Genomic DNA, 11722 nt, shown 5'->3' with positions numbered 1-11722 from the left:
GCTCCTGCTGACTCAGGCCAGCCCCACCGTCTTCAGATTCAACGGACATTCAAATGTTCATCCAACAGCATTATCAGCAGGCCTACTAGGTGACAAGCACTGAGTCTGGGAGGCTCTTCGACTGTGGGCCTCAGCTAAGCCGATCTACAGCTGTCTGTGGCTGAGCCTGGCTTGAGCAAGTGTTGAGAGGGAAGGTTGATCCATGGACAAGAGAAACGGCAAGTAGTTAATGTGGTTCAGGTTCAGATTCTCCAGAATTCTGTGAGGATCACAAGAGCAAGGACTTTGGAGTCAAGTGACATGGGTTCTAATTCTGACTTGGTTCTTTAGTGGCTGTGTGACCTTAAGCAATTCGCCTCACCTCTCTGAGCCTGTTTCCTCATATATCAAATGGTTTTGGCTGTATCTACCTCAGGGTTGCTGAGAAGATTAGGGATGATGTCTGTATTAAATGTAATCCAAGGACCTGCTAGGGTAGGTGCCCAGACCCATCAGACCAAAGCCCCAAACCACACCCAAGGTTTCACCAGACTCAGAGAGCAGATGCTCAGGCCAGTGGCCTGGCACCACCACCAAACAATGCCAGCCACATTGTCACTAATATTGAACCGTCGGTGCCCTACCTGATTCCACCTCCTCACTGGACAGATCAGAGCCCCAGAGAGGGCAGGTGATTACCCAAGGCAACACAGCATGGTGGTGGCCAAGCCAGCACTGGAACAAGGCCTCAAATGGCATCAAGCCATCTGACCATCTGGAAGACTAAAATAATGTGTTTCAGAGTATGGTTCTGGAGCAAGGCAGGCCTGAGTTCGTGTCCTCCCTCTGCAACTTGCATTTATTCAGCAAATATTCATTGAGTGTCTGGCACGTGCCAGGCACCCGTGCTCAGTGTTGGGGACACAGGGGTACCGGATTCACATGGCCCCTGCCATCTCACAGTCTGGAGGGCGAGACAGTGAACAAACAACCCATGAATAAATAAGCTCATCACCCACTGTGGGAGAGCAAGGAGGGACATACAAGGGGTGAGGCCCTGAGACAGGACAGTGGGGCAGGGGGTCCCCTCAGGGCAGTCAGGGAGGGCCTCTCTAGGGGGCATCTGAGCTGGGACCTGGACACCAAGAAGGACCAGCCACACAGAGACTGCTGCAGGGCGTCCAGGCCGAGAGCTCAGGGCAGTGAGGAGAAGTGATGCCCTAGTGAGAAAAGGAGCAGGAGAGACACGCAGAGAGAAGGCAGAGCCCCATCAGGCAGGACCTCAGAGGCCACGGCCAGGAACTCAGCTCCGCCCACCGAGCAGTGGGAGGTCACTGAGGGTCTGAGCGGCTGGTGCTGGGACCTGGCGTACTTTTTCAAGCGATGGCTCTGGCTGCTGCTATTTGTCAGTCATTCGATGGCTCTGTGACCTTGGACAGGTCGCTCAAGCTCGTGGAGCCCCGATCTCCTCACCTATAAAGTGGGGGTGACAAAGATTCCTGCCTCACCGGCCTCCTTGGAGGATGACAGGGCAATCCACAAGGAGCACTTGGCAACTCTCCCTGTGCCATCTAAGTGCCGAATAGAGCTTCTATTTTTTTTTTAATTGATCTTTATTGGCGTATAATTCCTTCACAGTACTGTGTTAGTTTCTGTTGTACAACAAAGTGAATCAGCCATATGCATACATATACCCCCATCTCCCCTCCCTCTTGAGCCTCCCTCCTACCCTCCCTATCCCACCCCTCTGGGTCATCGCAAAGCACCGAGCTCATCTCCCTGTGCTATGCTGCTGCTTCCCACTAGCTAACTATTCTACATTTGGGTAGTGTATAAATGTCGATGCTACTCTCACTTCACCCCAGCTTCCCCCTCCCCCCAACCATGTCCTCAAGTCCATTCTCTATGTCTACGTCCTTATTCTTGCCCTGCCACTACGTTCATCAGTACCATTTTTTTCTTAGATTCCATATATATGTGTTAGCATACGGTATTTGTTTTTCCCTTTCTGACTTACTTCACTCTGTATGACAGACTCTAGGTCCATCCACCTCACTACAAATAACTCAGTTTCGTTTCTCTTTATGGCTGAGTAATACTCCATTGTATATATGTGCCACATCTTCTTTATCCATTCATCTCTCGACAGACATTTAGGTTGTTCATTGCTGCACTATTTACAATAGCCAGGACGTGGAGCTCTGCTTTTTCACATCACCACGTCCAAGGCTCTCGTCCTGCACCAGCAGGATGTCGCTCGGCCTGAACCTGTTGAAACCATAGGTCCCTCCGATTCCATCAACACCACCCAGCCTCCCACTGCCCTGGGAGCACCACAGCCTCTGGTTCTTTCTTCTCCCATTTCTTGGATGAGGCCCCCGAGGCTCACTGAAGGTCAGGACCCATCTCAGTGCCCCTGAGAGTAGGAGGCCCACGGACCAAGAGTCTTGGATGCCATTGTCCCTGCTCATGTCACCACATCACAAGGTAGGTTCTGCCCACATGAAGACACCGTTATTTCTGCACTGGCCTCAGCCCTGGGGGTATCTATTAAGCCCCTGTCCAGCAGAGGCCGCTGGGAGAGGCCAGCGGGAGCCCAGTGACAGGGAGCAGCCAGGCCCCGCTCTCAATTAGGGCTTTGCAAATGGCCTTAGCGTCTGTCAAAGTCACGGCTCCATCTCCTGGGTGCCCGGGATATATAACATGTCCCAATCAGGGCCAATAGGCAGCCGGCCTCTCGGTATTTGTGGAAATCCTATTTACTGCAGTGGGGTGGGCGGGGGCTTCTACCCCACATCTGCTCTGCCCGTGGCCCTGGGCAGAGCCAGGCTGGACCATTCATCTTCTTGTGCTCCAGGCAGCCTTGTCTGAGAGGCCACTGCCTCTGACACATTTCACAGCATTTGAAAATCAGCGCCCAGGCCACAGATCACCCATTTGGTGTTGTATTAAGGGATCGTCTGGCTTTCAACGCCACCTGGACAGGCACAGAGCAGAGCAGTTAAAGGCCCGGGCTTTGAAGTCAGCCCAGCGTGTGTTCAAGTTCAAGTCCGGGCTCTGCCGTGCAATGGCTGTGACTTTAGGTGAGGAAATGCCTCCCTCAGCCTCCGTCTCCTCATCTCTAAAATGAAGGGGTAGTGGCCCCTACTTTGAAAAGCTGTTGTGTGGATTAAGTAAGAGACAAAGCCTGTAGGTGCTCAGTGACAGGCAATGGTGATCACATTTACTATCCAGAGACTTCAGTATTATGGTAAGAGATGGCATTTACTAAGGGCCAGTAATGTCACCAGGGACTCTGCTAGTTCTTTTTAAACAATTTTATCTCCAGACTTCACAACCAATCCTGCAAGTGGGTAACGCTATGTCCATTCTCTAGATTAAGAAACTGAACCTGGGGTGGTTCGGGAACTTGAGCAAGGTCACCAGATGGGGGGATGTGGGAGCTTGGCTTGTTGATTCTGGAGCCGGTGCTTCTCCTAATACACAACCCACCCTCCCAGCTCCTCTGAAAGGTCAAGTAAGGCCAGACAGACAGGCAGAACCACACCACGCTCCCTCCCTCCCTCACACCAACACTTCCTGAGCATCAGCTCCAAGTCCAGTGCTTTGCTGAGAAGTGGACACACTCAGATGGACACAGAAACACTTCCTGCCCTTAAGGAACTCAGCACCTGATGAAGGGAGAAGCAGGGCCGCGCTGACCCACTGCACAGAACACATATGTATCAGTTAGCTTTTGCTGCATAACAAATAATCCACAAACTTACTGGCTTAAAAGAAAGAACAATTATCTCTTCCAGTTCTGGGAGTTGGTTGGGCAGTTTCTGCTACATTTAATCATATAAGTACACTCACCTGACAGGTCAGCCAGGCTGGAGGGCCCAAGATGGCCTCATTCACACATGTTGGCTCTTCTCCACATGCCCTCAAATCTCCCAGTAGGCAAGACAGGTTTCATTACGTGGCAGAGTGCCAAGAGGGCAAAATCAAAAGCTGCAATGCCCCTTGAGGTCTAGAAGCCAGAGCTCACTTGATGTCAATTCTGCCACATTCTGTTGGTCAAAGCAAGTTATACTCTATTGCTTGGCCAGTATCTATGACATACATTTGCAGCCCATCAGGTAAGGCTTAGTGGTCAGTTCAGAATGAGTGTGAGGGTGTTAGTTTGTGCCTTAGCTAAATGGGATCATAACTGTCTAAAAATTGTTTAATTCAGATTAAAGGATGTTGAATTACGAGGTCATTAGAATGGGTCATATCCTTTAACCAATGGAGAAGCTGAGGCAGAGTCAGCCAGTGTGTGAACAGAATCAGTACATCACAGAGCCAGTCTTCATATGAAGAAACTGACACCCAGAAACAGGAATTGTCTTCACCACGTCCTACAGCAAGTCTGTGACAGAGCCAGGAGTGACTCAGGGCCCTGCCAGCCAGGGCACTCCTCCTCCCACTGCACCCCCTGAGGAAGCCAGAGACTGGGAATGGGCTGGACTCAGGCAGCTGGACAATCATCCCCACGAGATATGTGTCTGCTCTGTCCTATCTCTGTTGTGTTTTAAATGGAGCTCTTTCTGCACACCTGGCACCACATAGGCACTTAACCACTACCTCATCTCATCATGATAGAATTGTTCCCATTTTACAGATGAGAAACCAAGGCCAGGAGAGGCAGCTGATTTGCCCAGGGTCTCACAGATGGTGGGGACCATCTGCCTGACACTGAAGCCTGAGCTTCCCATGCTGGATGCGAAGGAGCTCAACCTAGATCCAGGCCCCCAGGGGTTCAGAGGCAGCTAGCTCTGTGGCCCTCGGAGGTCTCAGGATAAAGCCCCCTGTCTGAGTAAGTGCTTCAGAGGCTTGGGTGGAGACAGCAACAGCCAAGGTCCCTTGGAACCAGCTCTGCAAGTGGGAGGCCCCTGAACGATGCTCTGGTCCATGCCCCTCCCCCTATTTTATGGATGGACAATTCGAGGCCAGACCAGGGCCCTCCCGCCGCACTGGGAGGCTGGGGGCAGGTGAGCAGGCCCCAGTCAGGCCGGCCAGACACACATAAGGCTGCTCTGTGGCATTCAGAGAGCACGTTTATTTACAAAGCGCTTTACAAACATCAGCTTATGCCTCCCCACAGCCCCCTGCGAGGTAGGTCAGTAGTCATATCTACAGTTTACAGATGGGGAAATTGAGGCACGGAATGGGGGTGTGGCTTGCCCCATTTTAAAGAGACCTTCCCACCCCCCCCATCAAAAAATAAAATAAACAACAAAAGCATAGATCCTCCATCCCAAAATATACCTTCTTTCTCCAAACCCTAGAGGTGCTGAGCACCCCTTATTTAATAGCGTCCCAGTGGCCAGCCTGACCAGAAGCCACAGGGACCTCAACCCCAGGGGCTGTCATTCAGCCTTGCAGATTGTCACTGACCCAGGACCCAGCCAGTGAGGCCTGAAAGTTATAGGCAGCGGGGGCTGAGGTGACTTCATTCTGCAGACATTGGGTCAAGCAGGGAAGGGACCCCACACGGGACAGGGTAGGGATGGGCAGATCCCGGTTCGGGAAAGCTCAGAGCACGTTCAGGGAAGCAGAAATGGAGGGTGGGTAGGGGTCATGAGCGAAATATCCCCGGGGCTGCAGGGAGGCAGCGGGTGGGGGAGAGAGCTGACGTTCCCCCTGGGGGGACGAGTCTGAAGTGCCCACTGGCAAATCAAGGCAGAGCCCAGTCTCCCCAGGACCCTCAGGGGCTGGGCCAGATGGGATGCTAGATGCCAAGCCCCAGTGCACTCTCTACCCACGTCCAGCCAAGCTGGGTGGAAACCCTGGCCTAGCACTTGCTCTACAGGGCTTCACTCATCTCTGCCTAGGGCTGGGATGCAATCCAGGGGCTTGAGCCTGGGTCTCCCAGAGCCGGCAGTTCTGAGCCCGTAACTCTGCCGGGCAGCGCCAGGCCTCTCAGAAGGCCTGCAGGACCCCGCCGAGGTGGGCTGGGCTGCAGTCTTGCTAAGCTCCTCCTTGGCCCGCAGCGTACCCACGGAGGTGCTGAAAGGCCCTGCCCACAGTGGAAGGGGGCACCAGGATGGCCCAGCGCCCACTCCAGTAATTCCCCTGTGAGGGCTACAGCTGAGCAGAGTTGGGGGTGCAGGTCTTCCATGCCAGTCCGGGATGGTGGGCCTGGCCCTGAGTGCGCAGTGGGTGCCCCAGGCCAGGGGCCCCTGCTATCTTGACTCCAGTCCCTCCAGGTACTCCAGGGCCACGTCATAGCAGAAGTGGTACTGATCCTGGGAGAGGGAGAGAAGGAATCACCAGCCTGGTCCCTCCCTAGTACCCTAGTACTGGGGTAAAGGGGCAAGCACGAGCGCTGCCCCATCGATGGGGAGAAGGGGAGAAATGGGGGTAACATTTTGGTACCAGAGGACTAGAACCCAAGGCCCAACTGTGGGGGCCAGATAAGGGAGAGGGGTGCTGAGGGGCCTGGCCGGGCGTGGACCGGGAAGTTGGAAGTGGCTGGGCAAGGGGTACATGGCGCCTCACCAGGGTCTCCACCATATTGGGTTTGTAGTTTCTAAGCATTTTGGCAGCAAAGAAAACGTCTACCAGGTTGTGGCAGCGGATCATCTCCAGGACCGTGGCGCAGGCGCAGAAGGTGCCGCTGCGGCCGCCCCCATTTCTAAAGGAGAGACACGAAAGATTTGGGGCTGGGCTTGGTGGGTAGGGCGAACTCAAGGGTGAAGGGCAGGGCAGGGCCAGGGAATCCAGAAGGGAGGGGCGGGGCAGGGAACCCAGATGGGAGGAGTCAGGGAGCCCAGAGGCAGCAGCAGGAAGAGAAGGTTAAGGGGATAACAGACTAGCATCCCAAGTGGAAGGTATCTAGGAAGGCAGAGCTTCCAAGAGAAACAGAGCAGGTTCGAGAGAAAGGAGGCCAGACACACTCCAAGAGAAAGACACTGAGACAAAGCCAGCAACAGAAGAGGACTGCAAGGCAGCAAGCAAAACACCAGAGAGCTGGAGAGAAAACAAACACTGGGAACACCAGCCACCCCGAGTAACACAGATACACTCCCAGTCAGACCCATGGCCTCTCACACGGAGACCCTCCCATTCCCCCAGTCCCCAGCCCTCTCCCTCCACTGTTCCCTGTGACCTGGGGTGTGGGGTTCCTCTTGGGAGATGGGGGACGGACTAGGCCCTCTGTCCCTTTCTCAAGGGGTCTCTCCCACTAGAACCAAAAGCCCTCGAGGGTCACGCCCTGCCTGACTCAGCTCCCTGTCCCTGCCCCCCATGTGCCCAGCCTGACACAGGGAAGGGTAAGTGCTGAGAGCATGAAAAAGTGGGAGGCAAAGAAGTGACTGCACCCAGATGTGAGTGAATAAGCGAATCTGTGAATGAGGCATGTGAATGAATGAATGAAAAAAGCTACAGACATACAGACATGAACAAAGACCAGAATTCCGTTGATTTGAAAAGTACATCACCGAATCATGGGCTAAACTAACTATTCCGACAAGACTCTCTCTAATTAAATCGGCAAAGTCAAACATCACACAGAGGGTACTGGGAGGGTGTTCGGGACTGAGTCCACACCCTGGAAAGTGACTGGGCTCCTCCACGGAAGGCAGGGCCAGCCTCGCCTGGCTGGGCAGAGTCCAGGCCGCGCTGCCTGGGAGCTCAGGGTTTGGGTGCCACAGCCCCGAGGCCCTCTCTCACACTGGCCTCTGCCCCGGTCCCGTGGGGCCCTGACCCCTCCTCCCAGCCGAGGGAGGGCCGGCACTCACAGGCAGTGTACAATGGTGCGCCCGTCCCCACTCTCTGCCTGCCACTTGTCCAGCTCGGCCAACAGGCGCAGGAAGGCCTTCTTGGAGTCCGGCGTGTCCCGGTACGCAGACCAGCGCAGGAACTGGAAGTGTCGCACCAGCAGGTGCCCCTCCTGCAGCTGGAGGTGCGGGCAATCAGCCAGGGGACATGAGTGCCAAGGGTTGCACGGCCCCCTGGGGACCTCAAGAGGGTCATTCAAAGCCACTCAGCCCCCACCAAGGTTCTCATCCTGGAGCTCCCAGATCACTCACCCGAGAGATGTTCTGCACCCGGAAAACGCGGGTCACCAAGTCCTCGTCCGCTGCGCCTGACACGAACTCCACCTCCATGAGGCCATACTGCTGCCGGCCAGGCTCAGGCCAGTACTGCAGGCATGGCTGGGAGCATGGGCAGAGGGGGCGGAGCGGAGCTGAGCTGAGCCGGCTGGGCAGCTGCCGCCCACGCCCACCCCCAGACTTGCACGCTTGTCCGGGGCCCACCATTCACTCCAGACTCACCTTCAGTTCCCCCCACATCCCACCGCTCACCCATCAGACCGTAGTGCACGCCCGCCCCAGTGCGTTTGTACTGACACACTCAGGTCAGCCAAGGCAAACCCTTTATAGTGGTACACGGACACTCACTGCCGTGCCACGAGACAGCTACACCCAACACACTCACCAGCACACACATCTACACGAAGTTGCCTTCTTCCAGGGACAGGCCTCAGATCACCCCCACCCACGCCAGCACCCCTGCCCCACGGCCCTCTCTCTTGCTGCCTCGGCCCTCCAGCATCAGCTCACAGACGTGAGGTGTCCCTGTGCTGCAACACAGCTCAGCACCCTGACTCCTGCCCCAAGATCCCTCCATGCAGTCAGGGTCCTAAATGTACCCCCTCCAGGCCACAGACTCAAGACAGTGGAGGGACACAGGAGAAGCAGCCCACACACACGTACATACACGGGTTCTCTGGGCAGCTGGTCCAAGGCCCCAGCTTCTAGCAGCCTTCTAGCAAGGCTCTTCCTTTCTCTGGGCCCCAGTTTCTCCATCTGTGAAATGGTCCCTAGGCTCCTCCCAGACAACACCATGCTCCATCTGCCTCCCTCTCTGACCGCGAAGAGAGGACACTACCGTCCTCTTTTGCCTGGGGCCTGGCAACTCCTTGCATTCAGGCCTTTATACGTGCTGCTCCCTCTCCATGGATCACTCATCTCCCACCTCTTCACCTAGTGAACTCTACCCTTCCTACACATCTCAGCTCAGATATCACCTCCTCCAGGAAGCCCTCCCTGATCAATCATCCCCCCAGGCTCTTGTGTGTCCCTGTGCCAGCTCCATGATAGCCCTCTCCCTCTGCTGTCATGATCAGTTTCTGTACCTGCTTACCCCTGGACCGTGAGATCTGGGAGGGGTCGTGTGTTCTGTCTCCCCACCAGGCTGACAGGGAGTGGCCCGTGAGGAAAGGTGGTTGAATGAATGAGCAAATGGGTGACTAGTGAATGACATCTGTGTGAGACTCCCTATGGGTCCCTCGCCTCCATCTGAGCAAGGGCAGGTCCTTGCCACATGGGATTCCCTGTCCAGGTGCTGGAGCCCATTACCCTGCAGTTCTAGGTCATTTATACCAAGCGCCTCACTTGCAAAGAACCCAGTTAACCATCTTCCCCAGGCAGCCATTAAGAGGCTGTCATGCTCATTTTACAGCAAATCTTCCTGGGCCTCCTGGGATGGGGACCTGGGGAGAGCGGGGGCCCAGAGATCTAGAGAAGATGGTCATGCAGGGTGGAAGGCTGGGCGTCTGTACCTCCCAGGAGTTCCAGCTTTGGGAGCCCTGAAAGGAAATGAGGGTAGCTGCCCCTAGGCTGAAATCACTGACCAGTGTCTGGACCAACCTCAGAAGCGACTGTCACCCTCATCATCTTCATCCCTGCCATGTCCTGAGCACCTGCCATGTGCCGGGCATGACACAGTGCTAAGCATACATCCTACATGGTCCTGACAATAACCCCTGAGAGAACAGGTGCTGTGATAGTCCCCATTTCACAGAGAAGGAAGCTGAGGCTCAGAGAGGTAGATTAACTTACCCTAGATCAAACAGTCGGAAGGTAAGGAGGCTGGAATTTTACTCTGCCTCAAAGGCCCCCATCGTGAGCAGTTTCGTTGAGTGACTGAAAAAGCAGAGGCTCTGGGAGGAGGCAGCCCAGGGTAGGGGGCACAGCTCTGCCACTGCCCAGCTATGTGACCTTGGAGAAGTCACTTCACCTCTCTGGGTCTTAATTTTCTCACCTGAAGCCCATAAGCGCAAAGCAGAGTCCCTGGCATACATCAGATGCTCCATAAAGAACAGCTATTTTTCTCTAGTCTGAGCCTCGTTTTACAGACAAGGAAACTGAGGCTCTGGGAGGAAGTAGGACACATCTAAGGTCCCTACTCAGCAAGTAGGTGGCAGAGCTGGGTTCCAACCACTGACTTTTGAGATGTGCCCTTGAATACACTGAGGTCCTAGGCTGCAGGTAGCCAGCCTGCCCGGCCAGCAGGGCCCTCACCCAGGCGGAGTTGGACTGGTGCAGCTGGTTGAGCATGACGATGGAGGTGCACCCGTAGTCGTAGACCAGCCGCCAGAAGTCAGGCGTGGTGCTCTGCAGAGGGTGCAGGGTCACGATGAAGGCTGCACTCCGCGTGTAGCTCTGCAGGGAAACCAGAACTCAGTGCCCCGACATTGCCAAGCCTCTGCAACAGACTGTCCTCCTGCCCTGCCCACCACAGCTCTGCCCCCAAAGGACCAGGCTGCCTCCAAGGGCCCAACTTGGAGGCTGGCCAGCAACTGAGGCCTGAGTTGATGGGGTGAGCCCCCAGACCTCTAATGCCCAAGCCCATGGCCCCCAGGAGCTAAAGGGCAAAAGGTTCCCAATGGGTGGCAATGGGAGCTTGGGCATGGTAGGCTGGCCAAGCTTGCTCCCTGCCTCAGTGCCTTTGCACCTGCTATTCCTGTTGCCAGGAACAAATTTCCCAAGTGTATACATGGCTCTCTCCCTCACTTCTTTCTGGTCTTTGCTTAACTTCACCTCTTCAAAGTGGCCCTCCTTACGAACTCATTAAAAATTGCCACACACGTACCCCAAGACACACATTAAATACTTCTTCTGCCTGGTTGTTTTTTGTAGAAATCACCAGCGACTGACATTCCATTGCATATTTGTTTGTTGACTGTCTCAACCCATTCCCCAAATACAAGGTTCAGGAGGGCAGAGATTTCAGGGTGTGGCCTGTGCCCAGAACTTTGTAGGGGTTCAATAAATATTTTTGAATAAATAAATAGCTAGGTCCCTTCCAACTCCACGGATCAAAGGTCTGACACCCCAACCCAGGACCCCAGACCAGTGACCGGTACTGACTCTGTTCCCTGCTCCCAACCTTGCCCCTCCAGGTGGGCTGGCACCAGCCTTCCCCCCTTTCAGTGCCCCAGCCCCAAGTCTCATCCTGGTGCCCTGCCTTGACCCACCTGTGCCATGTCCCCCTTCCTCTCCTGATGCTCTTCTCTTCCGACCCCCTCCCCAGGGCTCACTGAAGGCTCCCTGATTGCCAGCTCCTGAAGGCCAGGCCCAGCCAGGCTCCAAACCTCAGGCCTGGGCACCCAGTGGAGCTCCCTGCAGACTTAACCACCCGCAACAGACCCCAGTTGGCCCCGAGATTAGCTCACTACAACCCAAGCATCAGGGCCTCCTGGCTCCTGGGACTCATGGTTCATGAGGCAAAAGGCTTTGCATGGCTGGGATCAAGTGTGTGAGATATCATGGCCCCAGGGAAGCTTCGCCACCTTACTCGCCCATTCCCATCCAAGGCCAGGGAGCCAGCGTGACCCTCTCCAGTTCAGAGACTCTCAGGACCTCACAGAGCCTCCTTTCCATCCCCGCATGTGCAGATGGGCACGCTGAGGCCAAAGAGCAAGCTGAGA

The 11722-nt window shown here is 55.2% G+C and overlaps 1 protein-coding gene across 4 annotated transcripts in view; it reads right to left on the bottom strand.

Annotated features, from left to right (window-relative positions):
- Window positions 1–5042: 5042 nt before the first annotated feature.
- PTPRU (protein tyrosine phosphatase receptor type U) overlaps window positions 5043–11722 on the bottom strand; it is an 84548-nt gene continuing 77868 nt past the window's right edge. For 3 of the 4 annotated variants that reach the window (XM_065873074.1, XM_065873076.1, XM_065873077.1), the window contains 5 exons: window positions 10314–10454; window positions 8037–8162; window positions 7746–7903; window positions 6505–6640; window positions 5043–6251 (listed from right to left, as the gene is read on the bottom strand). In XM_065873074.1, the coding sequence (XP_065729146.1) occupies window positions 6189–6251; window positions 6505–6640; window positions 7746–7903; window positions 8037–8162; window positions 10314–10454 (624 nt within the window). In that variant the 3' untranslated portion in view covers window positions 5043–6188. The remainder of the gene's footprint in view (window positions 6252–6504; window positions 6641–7745; window positions 7904–8036; window positions 8163–10313; window positions 10455–11722) is intronic. The other variant, XM_065873075.1, reaches the window with a different exon arrangement.

The sequence above is a fragment of the Phocoena phocoena genome, chromosome 1 (genome assembly GCF_963924675.1).
Source record: "Phocoena phocoena chromosome 1, mPhoPho1.1, whole genome shotgun sequence".
NCBI lineage: Eukaryota > Metazoa > Chordata > Mammalia > Artiodactyla > Phocoenidae > Phocoena > Phocoena phocoena.
This window is presented reverse-complemented; position numbering and strand designations above follow the sequence as displayed.